General features: G+C 60.9%; 1 protein-coding gene across 1 annotated transcript; it reads right to left on the bottom strand.

Moving 5' to 3' along the window:
• Positions 1–445: 445 nt before the first annotated feature.
• FURIN (furin, paired basic amino acid cleaving enzyme) lies at positions 446–13,974 on the bottom strand. Its single transcript, XM_055417864.2, has 16 exons — positions 13,886–13,974; positions 8,993–9,332; positions 8,508–8,606; positions 8,300–8,395; positions 7,850–7,978; positions 7,687–7,763; positions 7,310–7,398; positions 6,182–6,354; positions 5,442–5,654; positions 4,346–4,446; positions 4,126–4,229; positions 3,918–4,035; positions 3,636–3,815; positions 3,095–3,219; positions 2,872–2,982; positions 446–2,610 (listed from the first exon to the last, which is right to left on the bottom strand). Exons 2-16 carry the CDS (start codon positions 9,167–9,169, stop codon positions 2,006–2,008), a joined length of 2,397 nt encoding a protein of 798 aa, XP_055273839.2. The 5' UTR covers positions 9,170–9,332; positions 13,886–13,974; the 3' UTR covers positions 446–2,005.
• Between the last annotated feature and the right edge of the window lie 4 nt (positions 13,975–13,978).

Here is a 13,978-nt window from a genome sequence, read left to right as displayed (position 1 = left end):
TGGGCCAGAGTGTGTGTCAGGGGTGGGGGGTATGGCATTTCCAGTGTGGGACTCAGGTTCTCCCCAGCAAAGCCTATCTTGATTCAGTTAGGCCCCACCAGAGGCCTCAGCCCTACAGCTGGTGGCCTAGGTGCTTCAGCCAAGGGATACCCTGAGCAACAAGACCCTGGGCCATCACTCTCCACCCAGCTGCAGCCAAGGCCTGTGGCAGAGGAAGTGAGTGCTCAGCTGGTTCCACTCTGGGGCCTCATCTGTCCCACCCCTGGGGCTTGCTGCCAGCTACTGTTCCTTCCACACCCTCCTAAACCCCTTGGGAGATAGACCTTGGGCAGCCAGAGCAGGCAGGACATCATGTGGGCACATAACTCACCCCAGCCCTCACCCCCACCCCATCCTGGATGCAGCCCCACAGTCCTGGGAAGAATATCACACACTGGAGACCAGGTCTGGTTTGCATAGTCTGCACGTTTAATCACTTTAAAACCTCTAACATTATCTCGTGTCCATTAAATAGAACCAACAATGCTGGGCCTGTTTAAATTACAAGAAAAAAAAAAAATCACTGTGCACCAACCCAGTATCTTACAAAACCAGCTGGGCTGGCCACGGGAAGGGGGGATGGGTGTGGGAAAAGGAGGGGGCACCTCTGGGCAGGTGGCTGGGTGCCAGGAGGGGCTAGGGGAGAGAAAGAAAGAAAAGGGAGCTCCCAAATGGGAGGGGACTGATTGTCCTAGTGGGAGAGGTGCAAAAGGCACGTCAGAAGAGGGAGACATGGGGGGCAGGACAGGTCAGTGCTTTCTCCACCAGGGCACAGTGTTGGAGGGGGCTCGGTGCCACTGCCTGCCCACCCCTGGCACTTGGAGAACCAGTGACCCATGAGCCCTTGGCACGACGAGCCCCATCTCAAATGGACGACAGCCTGCCCCTTCCACTGTGATCCTCCTTCCCTAGGGCCCACTTGGCCTGCCTCCTCAGTATCCGGGGCTCAGCTGCAGCCCACCCCCCCACACCTCAGGCCCAGGGCAGCCGAGGGCAACAACAGGGAGGACAGTGGGTGTGAGAGGGTGGATGGTCCAGCTGCTGCTACCCCCGTTAAAAATACAAAAAAAAAAAAAAAAAATCAGCATCTAAAGTGAAATAATCACAAAGTGAAAATATATCCTCAAACAGCCCCTGAGATCCCCACAGGGGAAAGCAGCATTGGGTGGGAGGCGGGAGAGGCCAGCTGGGCCACCGTCCCTCCCCACCACCCACCCAGGGGCTCCAGGGCTGTGAATGCCAACAGCCCAGAAAGCCCCGGGCTCAGAAAACAGGGACTCGTGCCCTGGCGGGAGGGGAGAGTGCTGGAGAGGGGAGGGTGGTCAGCACACCAGCCTGGGGCCGGGCCAGCCTCGCTAGGCAGGCAGCCCGCCCACTGTAGTGGAGGTGGGCAAAGGGCCAAATGCACGTGGGCACACATGTGCATGCCCCGGATGTGCCTGCCCTGCCTTGGTCCCTTCCTTTGCTTACTGCTTTTGCCTGAGGCTCACCAGAAATGCAGAACAGGGTCTGGACGCACAAGCCCTTAGAGAGGTGGCTGCCTCCTTCCGATACCCCCTAGGCCAGTCTCCTGCTGCCTGGATGGGGCCCATTATTGCTTTAGAGGGACCGGGAGAGGCAGGGGCCGCAGCCCCGGTCAGGAATCCCGGGAGGGCCGCCCCTCTTCACCGGGCGCTCTGGCTGGGGCCTGGACCTTGGAAAGCTGCCCTAAAGGTTTCATTCCTTTCTCCACACGGGAGGGCTGCTGCGGGTGGGGACAGGCTCGCTCCCCATCCCCCCACCCCCAGCTGGCCCTGGGGTCCCACCTCAGGCCGCCAGGGGGCCCAAGGGTAGGTGGGAAGCCGTTTCTGCCCCTCTTGCCTCCCGGCTGGGGTCCAAACCCAGTCCCAAGATAAAAAAATACTTTGGTGAATTAAAAAGTGCCCAAGGAAGGGATGGGCTCGAAGGGGCGGGCAGTAGGCGCTCGTCAAAGGGCGCTCTGGTCTTTGATAAAGGCGGTCCTCTCGCCCCGGCCCTCGTCCTCCTCCGAGTCGGACGGGCACTCCTCCTGCCAGGCTTCAGGGGGCAGCCCCTTGTAGGAGATGAGGCCGCGGTCCATGGTGTACACTTTCACCCCTCGGAAGCTGAAGCCCGAGCGCAGCTGCAGGACCAGGAAGACGGTAACGAAGACCAGCACGATGAAGGCGCAGCTGAGGCCGGCCACCACCTCGGGCAGGTGCGAGGGCAGCAGGTCCGACCGCAGCCGCGGCTCCGCCGCTACCTCCGCGGGCGGCGGCCGGGGGGGCGGCGGCGGCGGCTGCTGCTCGGGCGACTCGCGGCTGCTCTGGCTCTGGCGCGAGCACGTCCGCTCCACCGGGTCCAGGGAGGCGTGGCTAGGGCAGCTGAGGCAGTCTGTGGGGGCGGGGCCCTGGCACGTGGCGCACGAGGGGTGGCAGGGTGTGCAGACGCTGGCCCGGATGATCTCCACGTCATTCTCCGTGCTGTAGTGTGTGTCCACGACTTGGGGAGCGAAGCCTGGGGGACAGTGCTGGACGCAGTTCTTCTGGTGCAGGGAGAAGCCTTCTTCGCACACTGCCCGGCCGGGGAGGGAGGGAGGAAAGGTGGGCGTCAGCCAGGCCACCAAGGCTGCTGGGCCCTGAGCCCCAGGACAGGGGCAGCCGGGGCAGTTGCAGCCCTGGACACAGTCAATGCTGTCTCCAGGAGCTCCCAGCCCTAGAACCCAACCCAGGGCCCCAGGATGTCCCTTCACACCCCCTTTCCTCCTTTAGGACAGGCACCCTCTATCCGCCCCAAGTCTCAGGTCCCCAACCCCCTACAGCAAACATGACTCACCCACACAGGCCTGGCTGGAAGTGAGGGTCTTACAGCCGATGCTCTCGGGTGGTGTGGGCAGACCCTCAGGGGCCGTGCCATACAGCACCAGGGTGAACTTGGTTAGCGTCCCTATTGAGGGGCGTGGCAGAAGTCAGGAGACACTGGGAACATGCCTACCCACCACCCCCAGACCCCGCCAGTTTGTCTCCTGGACCCCCAGCCCTCAAGCATCCCCCAATACCATAGTTGTTGGCTTCGCTGGTGTTTTCAATCTCTAAGACCCACTCGCCAGAGGGATCCTCGTCCCAGGAATGGGTCGTCATGAAGGCCCAGTCGTTAAACCCATCTGCAGAGTAGTCGTGTGGCCTAGGGAAGAAGGTGCACACGCCTGCCTGAAGCTTCTTGGGGACCCCAGCCAGGGGGTGCCGAGCCCACAGCAAACAGACCACACACCCTCCCCTGGTGCCGCACCAACCCCGCTGGGCTGGAAATGCCTGCTGGTTGTTTCCCAGGAGGCCAAATGTTCGCAGCTGGAACATTTGGAAAACATGCAAGGGAAAACTACACACAGACTACACATGGGAAGGCACACAGATGTGGCATGTCACGGGTAGACTCAGGGATTCCTGCAATATAGGACAATCCCATAGGACAAAACCATCCCTCCCAAAAACGTCAGCGTTTACCCCATGGAGGCGTATTCATGGGGCCGTGTGAGTCCATGAATGAATGCGCGTGGACCCAAGGGACAGGACAGGCTGGGCAGGAGAGAGGGCAAGTACCTGGCGGCCAGCAGGGTGGAGCGGGTGCCCATGGGGCTGACCAGGTGGATGGCAAGGTCACCGCGGCGGTTGTAGGACAGGGTGAGCCGTGCCTGAGCGTGCTCCAGCCGCGTGATGTGGCTGGGCTCCCCCAGGCAGGCGGTCACGGTCTTCCGCACCTCCAGCCGCTTCCCGATGTCCCTGCAACAAGCACGTGATGGGCTGTCAGAGGGGGGCCAGCAGGCACCCCAGCAACCCTTGGGTCCACCCTGCCCCTCCTCCCAGCCAGGGTCCAGCCCTCACTTGGGCTCAGTGAGGATGTCGATGATGCATTTCCGCTGAGGGGCCACCGTCGTCCAGTTCTGGGCCAAAGCCACCATGGCCCCAGCGTCCAACAGCCCGTAGCCGTACGAATGGCTCACTGTTGGGCAAGAGGGACGGGGTCAGCTAGGGGGGCACAGAGCGGCCCCTCAGGACCCTCAGTCCAGCCCAGGGAGCACGGTGCCCTCACCTTTGCGGCCCACACCGTTGGTGGCCCAGTCGTTGGCGTTAAGGTGGGCTGGCTTTGAGGTCTGGACTACCAAGTGCTGCATGTCGCGCCAGGTGAGGTTCTTACTGCAAAAGAGGGACCGAAAGGCTTAGTCTCTTGAGAGACTCCAGCTGGAGTCTGAGGGCTGCCCTGCAGGGGGCGCTGGTGGGGACAGGCTTGCCCCTCGGTCCCTACCACTTACTTGGCCTCCAGGGTGAGAGCGATGATGCCTGCTGCCAGGGGGGCAGACGCAGAGGTGCCCGTGTGAGACTCTGTACACTTCTGCCGCAGGTCAGTGGTCACCTACAGGAGGAGGATGACGCCAAGCAGGTGACGTGGGGAGGACACCAGAGGGGCCGCCTGGCTGCCCTCCCTCTGGCCACAGGCCCTGAGCACCATAAATGGCGTGGGGAGCCAGGGCCACGATGCCTCGATCCCATTTGCTGCCTTGCAAACTCACTGCCAACAGGACAATGCCTGGTTCTTTCTGGGCCTCAGTTTCCCAATGAATAGCAGGGCTGAACTAAAGGTTGGCGCACTGAGAGCAATGCAGGGCTTCCCTAGTGGCTCAGTGGTGTACAGAATCCGCCTGCCAATGCAGGAGACATGGGTTCAGTCTCTGGGTCGAGAAGATCCCACATGCCGTGGAGCAACCAAGCCTGTACGCCCCAAGTACTGAGCCCACATGCCAAAACTACTGAAGCCCAAGCACCCTAAAGCCTATGCGCCACAAAAGAAGCCACCAAAATGAGAAGCCCTCCCATTGCAACTAGAAAGTAGTCCCCGCTTGTCACAACTAGAGAAAAGCCAGAACAGCAACAGAGACCTAGCACAGCCAAAAATACATACATAAATCAGAGTATAAGTCCCTCGGTTGTGTCCAACTCTCTGCAACCCTATGGACTGAGGCCTGCCAGGCTCCTCTGTCCATGGCATTCTCCAGGCCAGAATGCTGGAGTGTGTTGCCATTCCCTTATCCAGGGGATCTTCTCCACCCAGGGATCAAATTCATGTCTCCTGCATTGCAGGCAGATTCTTCACTGTCTGAGCCACCAGGAAAGCCCAAATAGATTGTTAAAACAAACAAAAAAAGAGAGCGATGCATGTTTTTAGGGAGAGTCTTATCAGGGGCTTCACCAGTGGCTCCATGACCCAGTGGCTCCCATCCCATGATGCCTTCGCCACCACTGCCCAGCCACATGTGGGTAGAAGGCAGATAGGGTCAGAAAGGCAGCCCCGGGCAGAGCCAGAAAGCGAGCAGCCCCATTTCCCCAGCCCCCTCCTGGGAAGAGACTCACAATCTGCTTCTCGTTCTGGTTGCCACTGCTGTAGGTGGTGGCCAGCGTGGACGAGCAGGCCTCACTGTACCAGGGCACGTTGCCGAACTGTGTGGCGCTGCTGATGGATAGCGTGTAGATGCTGTTGGTGTAGCCGTCGCAATTGCAGCTGTCATGTTCCCGGCCCCCATTCCCCGAGGCCCAAACAAAGATGGAGCCCAGACCCCCGCGGCCCTGTGGACAGAGCGGGTTGGGCTCACATGAGAACAGGACTTAGGGGAGGGGGACCTGGTGGGAAGATGCTGCTTGAGACTAGGAAGGCTGAAGCATCCTTCTCCAGCGACTCTCTATCCCACCCCTTCCCCCAAGGAGACCCCTGGTAGATCTCTCTCATCTCTTTTTACACAAAAAGAGACTCAGTCCACTACCAAAATCTTCAGAGTGGTGATTCCAGGGAGTGATGCTACATGCTATCCTTAGTCACTCAGTTGTGTGTGACTCCATGGACCGTCTCCTCTGTCCATGGGGATTCTCCAGGCAAGAATACTGGAGTGGGAGTTATGGGCAATTAGCATTTACTTTTCTCTTCCTGTCCTTTCTGTCCTTAACGTTTTAATAAACGTGCTTTGTATAAATTAAACACAAGAATAAATAAATAGAAACAGGAAAACACAAAGACGAAAGCATGGCAAAGACAGTGCCTACTTTGCCCCCTGAGGCTGGGCCTGGTTTCCAGGGCTGGGACAGGACGCCCACCTCACCTGGCTGACCCCCCGGAAGAAGGCCTCCTCAGCCAGGTGGGCTGGCCCATCCACGGTCTTGCCGTCATCCTCGGGGCCCCAGCTGGCACTGTAGATGTGGATGTGGTTGGGGTTCAGGCCCAGCGAGCGTGCCTCCACAGCGTCTGTCACTTCACCGTCCAGCATGCGCACCCCTGGCCACAGAGGGGGGCAGGGAGAGAGAGGCTGCGTGGGTCCAGCTGTCGGGGCACCCCCAGGAGCACACCCAGTCCTGCACCCGGAGGGGAGGGCAGAGGCTGGTGCTAGGAAACCCTGAGCCCCTGGCTTCTTGGGTGGCCTCTGTCTTTTGAAGACAAGACCCAGGGGAAAGGGAAGATCTCCCAGCTCTCAACCACACATTTTGGACTAGGACAAGTCTCTGGGGTCTCAAAGGAGCACGGAGCTCAAGGCCTTTCAGAGTGGAAGATGAGGTTTTAGGGCAACTCCCGCTAAGAAATGATCCCCCCGGGACTTCCCTGGTGGTCCAGTGGTTCAGAACTCGCCTTGCAATGCAGGGGTTCAATCCCTGGTCGGCGAACAAAGATCCCACAAGTCACAGCACAACTAAGCCCGCACGCCACAACTACTGGGCCAGCGCACCACAACTAGAGACTGTGTGCTACAATGAAACATCCAGTGTGCCACAGCTAAGACCTGATGCAGTCAAATAAATGTTACAAATAAACACTCCTCCCGCCCTGCAGCACAGGGCCAGCAGCAGAAGGTGATGCATTCAGCTCTTTGAGCTGTGACTCTTTGTGGCCCTGTGGCCCTCCCAGGCTCCTCTGTCCATGGGCTTCTCCAGGCGAGAATACTGGAGTGGCTTGCCATGCCCTCCTCTGTGGCGGGGCAGGGGGAGGGAGTGGTCTTCCCCACCCAGGGATCGAACCTGAGTCTCCTACATCTTCTGCATTGGCAGGCAGATTCTTTACCCGCTGAGCCACCTGGGAAGCCCCTCTGAGTTGCTAAGAATCCTCTATAGAAGAGCCATGTGGTCAGAAGGATGCATAGCAGGAAAGTGAGGGACGCTGGTTGGATGGGAAGTGAATACAGAAGAATCCCACCAGAAAGGGTGGTGCTGAAGACAGGGTGGCCAAGGTCCACACCCACCTCCAATGCGGGCATTGTAGGCCACGCCTACGCCACAGACACCATTGTTGGCCACAGCAGCCACCTCTCCTGCACACCGTGTGCCATGCCTGCCGGGGTCAAGAGCACAGCGTTAGCAATGGACAGAGCATGGTGGGGGCAGCCTGAGGAGAAGGAGGAGCCACACGCCCCTCCACCTTAGCCTGCTGTCCCACGTCTATGCACAGACACCTCTCCCCCTCACACACACACACGGACACTCTCCACTCTGACCAGACCCTCCCTCAATGCCCCAGCTAGACCAGGACTGTGGAAAAGACTTCAGCCTCTTGGATGGGGCTCGTCTGCTTCCTTGGTGGAAATGAGAAGGGAGACAGAGGCCAGGGACCAGTTCTTACCTGTTGTCATTCATCTGCGTGTACCGGGGTTGGGGGTCAGGGTCTTGATCATTGACATCGAAGCTGGCCCCCGGATCCTGGAAGGGAGGTGGCCATCATAGGGTCAGCCTGGACACTCCGGCAGAGCAGGACCATCCCTGGACTCCCCTCCCCGCCTCCTCACATAATTGCCTGCCAAGTCTGGGTGGTTCTTCTCGATGCCGTCGTCCAGGATGGAGACCACGATGCCGCGCCCCGTGTAGCCCTGGGCCCAGGCCTCCTTCACATTCAGGTCCCGCTGGGTAACGCCAGACTGCAGAGACACCCAGCCCCATTACCCAGTGCTTAGGAGACAAGGTTGGTTGCTGGGTGAGGTCCCTTTGCTGCTCCACAAGCCCCTTCTCCACCCACCCCTGCTCCTGAGATGCCACCACTGGACTCCATGGGATTATCAAGAATTGATTTATCAAGCCTTGGCGAGGGCACTCCCCAAGGCTTAGCAGGATGGGCAAGAAAAAGACAGAGGAAGTAGACAGAGGAAGACTGACAGGAGGCCTCAGAGTCAGCCGTGCCTGCTCATGGGACCCTTGAGGGGATAGATGGATGGATGGAGACAGCCGGGGAGGTCACGTACCAGGTACCACTGCTGGGGAAACTTGGGGTCCGTGGGCTCCTGGTATATGTCCCGTTTGGCCCGTCGCTTTGCCACCTGCTGCTCCAGCCACTTAACCTGTGAGGCAGTGAGGGGAAGATTGTATGGGAGGAGGAGAAGGGAAGGAGAGAGGGCCTCCAGAGAATGGAAGGGGAAGGCTGGCAGCGAGAGGGGCCAGGGCCACACTCACTTGAGGTTCCCGCTGCAGCCGGCTGTGCCGCAGGCGGTGAGGAGACAGGGACCGCTTTGTCACCGCTCGATGCCAGAAGTGGTAATAGTCACCGAAGATCTGTAACAAAGCAGGGAGACTGAGCTGGGCTTTCCATCTGTCATTCCCCGGGGAGGCGAGGGGGCGGGGGTGGACAACCAGTTGCAAGGGGAGGCTCAGGATGCCAGGCTGGGTGGTGGGCATCCGCTCCCTGCCCGGGACCCAGCAAGAAGGTGCAGGGGGCAAAGGGGGCCTCACCCACTCCCACCTAATGGGACGCACCAGTCTACTGAGCAACCTAAGCTAGAAGCCCAAGGGCAGGACGAGCCTCGGCTCTCCCTGCTGGCCACCCAGGTGGCCCGGAGAAGACAAGCCCCTGAGTTTCCGCGCCAGGTACTGTAACACCTGCCCCCACGGGCCCCACCCTCAGGTGATGTCCTGCGCCGACAGGGAAGAGCAACACCTACCTGGCCCAGGTTGAGGAAGCCATGCTTGCGTGCCACGCGGTCAGCGATGGCTGGGCCTCCAGGAATGTGCACGGCCCAGGTGTTGGTGAAGACCTTCTCTCCGCGGGCATCGGCCACCAGTAGGACCAAGGCTCCCGCTGCTGCTACCACCCAGAATAACCAAGGCCTCAGCTCCATGGGGGGGACAGGTGGCCGGGACCCCGGAGCCCCCGTCTCCTTGGCCTGGTCACAGGGCCTGGGCTCCGGCGTACCTGCTCACTGCCTGTGGCCCGGGGCTGACTGGTGGGGGCATGGGGCCGAGACGGGCAGGGCTGTGCAGGGAGGAGGCAGGCTGCCGGCTCTGAGGGGAACAAGGGAGGGAAAGGCGGAGAGTTAGTCCCTCCCTGGGTACGCACTAAAGCTCCCTTCCCACCCCTCAGCTCACTCCAGGCCTGAAAGGGCCTCTGGGGGGTGAGGGGTGAAATCCTGGCCCCCCAAGGTCAGCTGGATAGATGGAGCGATGGACCCCTTCCACACGCAGGAATACAGAAGTGGGAAGAAAAGGATCAAGGCTTGAGTCACTCCAAACCAGAAGCAACAACTGAATAAATGCTTCCCAGAATCTAAGTCCAAAAGGTGGGGTATAAAGCAGCAGGTACCCACAATCCTGTTTTTGTTTTGAAAGAAACTATTTATACACATCCACGTATATTTATATAAAACCACGGGAAATAATCTGGAAGGACACATGCTGACAATGGTTTTCTCAAGACGGTGATAATTACGAGTAACGGTTATTTTTTTCTTCGTGTCGCTGTATATTTTCCAAATGACTCAGGTATATTTTGTAAAAGGATAAAATGTTGACTTTTAAAGTTTTTTAATGGGTGGCATCTACACAGCTCACTAGGGCTTCCTGGTTCAGACCCAGCCGTGAGGAGTTACCTGCAAAGACCCATAGCCTCTGGCAAGAAAGAAGGGGGCCGCCTAAGATGGGGTGTGGGCTCCGGGGGCTGAGCAAGGGAAAGGGGGATCACAGTGGCTTCACCCTCCCTCTGTGGCCCACGCCATCAGCAAAGTCAGGGGGCCCAGGTTCTCTTTTTACAGTTTCCTGGGAGACGACAGGGCCACCCAGCCCTGGCCTGGAGGCCTCCAGCAGCCCCCTTTGGTGGCTCCACGCCCACCAGCCTTGCGTCATCCGAGCCCAGGCAGCCAGGGCAAACACTGGCTGCTGAGCCAGGAGCGCTAAGGTGAGGCTGAATCAATAGTCCGCGTGTTGTTTTTCCTCCTTCGGCAAACAGAGAGCGGGACCTCTCCGCCTGGGGCCACATAACTGTCCCCACATAGGGCCCCTGGCTAGCCAGAAGCCTAGCCCCTGGGGTGGGGAGAAGCTGGGGAAGGTCCTGGAGGTGTCCCGCCTCAATGCCAAGCTTGTTGAGACTGCCCACACGGCCCCAGATGCCCCACCCTTCCTGGGGCCCGGCCCCACAGGACGTCACTCTGCTGGACGGCAAAGTGAAGTTCCGCAGCCCATCTAGGCCCTGGGGAGGTGGACCAGAAGGCTCACCACTGGGAAGACTCACTTTGCCCAGGGCTGCCCTCAGCACCCCCAGCCCCCTGCCCGCTCCTCCTGCACTCCCACCCTGCAGAGGCTGGAGAACTTCAACTCATAATTCCTGGAGTATTTTCAGTTTACACCAAAATAACCTGACAGCTGATGGCAGGAGGCATCCACAAGGCAGCTCCTCCTCACCCCCGATGGGCAGAGTCCATAGGGTTCCCAAACGGGCTGGGAAGCCACTGCCCCATGATGCCTTGGGCGACCAAGTTCCAGAGAGCTGGTCTGAGCAAAGGCTGGGCAGCCCTTCGGGAGGGTGAGGGTTGGGGGGGGTTGTTGAAGGGGGCCTGTGCCCCTCACTTAACAGAGGATATAGAGCCCTAGGGGCAGGGCCTTATAGAAGCAAGTTCTCAACTCCCCTTCCTGACACAAGAGCTGCCTCTTGGGTTCAGACATCAGCAAGGCCACCTCCTGACCACAGTGCTATGAGCCATATTGGACCCACCCCCCCCCCCCCATACACACATCCAGACCGGGTTCATCTGGGTCTAGCCCAAGTTCTGGCATATTGTGGGTGGAGCCGCAGCTGCTTGGTAATAAAGATGATTATTTAATTACCTTGTAGGACCCGAAAAGGAAGTGGGCTTCAGGCACAACCAAACAATCCTCCAAGAAAGGACTGGCCTCCGTCTGCTCAGCATCCCCAGACATGCTGAGCTGTGGATATGGCTTCCACAGAGCTTGAAACCCCAAACAGCCCTGCCCCAGCATCCTGGAAGCAGGGAGGATGGCCCCCACCTCAAAGAACAGGCGCTGAGAACAATAAATGAATGGGCTTCTTCTCCCCACCCCCATCCTAGACTCTGACTCACCCTCTGAGTCCCTGTTCGGCTCAAACCGGTAGGCTTGCCATATTTCCAGCCTCCTGTGAAGCCCTCTATGGGGCTCCACTCAGGCTTGACCACAGAGAGACCTGTGGGTGCTCTTCCTGGCTGTGTTCTCTTCTCCTGCCCCAGGAACCTTCCCAACGCAGCCAGTCTCTTCAAGGCATCTGAACTGAACCTCACCCAGGTCCGGCTGCTGTTTCCCAGCCATCAGGGGGGTCTGGCGTGGTCAGGGCTGCCTGGGAAAACTGGTTCCTTCTTTCCAGCACAGACACCAAACCAGCTCCTGTAGCAGGCACTGATGGCTCCGCTGAAATTCTGAATCCCAGCCTTTGCTCAACTACTCATTTGCTGTGTGATCTTAGGTCACTTCCTCTCTCTGTCTGGGCCTCAGTTTTCCTAGGTGTTCATTGGAAGGACTGATGCTAAAGCTGAAACTCCAATACTTTGGCCACCTCATGCGACGAGTTGACTCACTGGAAAAGAGTCTGATGCTGGGAGGGATTGGGGATGGGAGGAGACGGGGACGACAGAGAATGAGATGGCTGGATGGCATCACCGACTGGATGGACATGAGTTTGAGTGAACTCCGGGAGTTGGTGATGGACAGGGAGGCCTGGCGTGCTGTGATTCATGGGGTCGCAAAGAGTCGGACCCGACTGAGCGACTGAACTGAACTGAAAAACTGCTAGACCAGAGGTTTTGAAACTTTTTCTGAAAGCCACAGAATCCTCTTTAAAAAAAAAAAAAATCAAATCTTATGTGGAAGCCCAATATAGGACATCGTAAAACTTGGGCGGCTCCAGAGCAGGAGTCAAGCTTGGCTCCTCTCCTCCGCTGTCTCCACACCTGGCCAGCGGCTGCCCAGCCCTCACTAGGCCACATCACCTGGGTTTCCCTCCCATTTCCCAAGGCAGAAAGAATTTCGACACCCTTCTGTGGAAGAGGGTCTGCATCCCGAGGGTAAGGGGTGAGCGGACGGCGGGAAGGAGGCACTGACCTGACAACCGACTGCTGTTAAGACCTGTCTGGCAAGCAGGCCACCCCACGGGGGCGGCAGGGGCCTCGGCCAGGCCTTCGCCGGGGCCAACCTGCCCGCGCCCGCAGACCCCGCACCTGAGTTTCTCGCCGCCCAGGTGTGCTGGCGGGGACGAGGCCCAGGCAGTGAATAATCCCCTCCGCCGCGAGCGGCCGCTCCGCCCCTCCCGCGGCGGGAGCGCAGGCCCTCCCCAGCCACGGAGTGGGCGAGCCGGCGGCGGCTGCCCCCAAGGACGGCGGGGAGGCGGGAGCACCCGGCGCCGCTGGAATCCTCGCCCCATCCCGCCCCCGGCGGGGGCCCCCGCGGCGCTTCCTGGGGTCAGAGGGCTCGCCCCGGCCCCAAGCGGAAGAGCACCGGCAACCGCGGGGGCCCGGCGCGCTCAGGTGGGCTGCGGGATGCCCTTCCTGCTCCCCGCGGCTCCACCCTCCGCGCCGGCCCGCGGGCCAGTTCCGAAAGCCGGGCGGGCATCGGGGCCCGGGCTGCCTCCGCGCCAGCGACCCCGACCCTCCCCCGGCCTGGGCGCTCGGGCCACGGAGCCCGCTCCTCCGGCAGAGCGGCCCAGGCTCCTCGGGCCCGGCTCCCGGCGCGCTGCCTCCCCCGGGGCCCCGCGCCCTCGCTGCTTACCCTAGGGAGCCCGGGCGGGGAAACTTTTCCAGGCGAGCGCCGGGGCGGCTCAGGCGCCCCTCGGCCGAGCGGAGAGCCCGGCTCCGGGGGGCCTGGGCTTGGCGCGGTCCCCGCGCCCCGCAGCAGCGTCACCGCGCAGAGGCGGGGAGGCGCGGCGACGCGGCCTCGGCCGGGCCGGCGACCAGGGCAGGGCTCGGCCTGGGCTCCGGCTCCGGCTCCGGCGCGGGCGGGGGCAGCGGCCGGGCCGCGGCGGCGCGGCTTGTTTACTCGGGCCGCTGTCAGCGGCTGCGGCGGCCCGGGCTCCTCCTCCTCCGCCGCCGCGCCCCTCCCCCTCGCGGCGCCACCTCCGCGCTCCCGGCCGCCGTCGGCCGCCGCCCCGCCGGCCCGGCCCGCCGTGCCGCCCATGCCGCCCGGGCCCGGACGCGGGCCCGCGTTCCGAGCGGGAGCGCCGGGGCCCCGAGGCCTTCCGGGGCGCCTGCCGCCTCCGGCTCCATCTCGGGGCAGAGGTAGGAAGTGGGGCCGGCGATCCCAGAGCCCTCGCAGCTGCTCGGCGGGTCCCCCAGGCCCCACTGCCAGCGCCCCCGCCCCCCGGGCTCGGCTCTTAGCCCCGCAAGCTCCCCGGGCCGGCGGCCGAGGAGACCTGAACTCGACACCCCGGGCAGGGGTTGGGAAGGACTCGAGGCGTCACTCTAAGCCCAGTCTCGGCTGGATTCTGGGGGAATTGGGCTTCTCCCCCACCCCCCGCCACTTCCCCACTCCTAAGCCACGAGTTTGGGCACGACCGGGTTAAGTGCCCTGGGATGACGCACCTGGAGTACCCCCCTTGAGGTCGGGCTTCACCGTGTCTGGGCAAACTTCCTTGTGGCCTACAGTTAGAAGACTCACGACTTTATTTGCATTTA

Source organism: Moschus berezovskii, chromosome 21, assembly GCF_049115385.1.
Source record: "Moschus berezovskii isolate FMDL1 chromosome 21, NW_MosBer_1.0, whole genome shotgun sequence".
NCBI lineage: Eukaryota > Metazoa > Chordata > Mammalia > Artiodactyla > Moschidae > Moschus > Moschus berezovskii.
The sequence above is the reverse complement of the archived record's forward strand: the minus strand, read 5'-3'. Positions and strand labels throughout refer to the sequence as shown.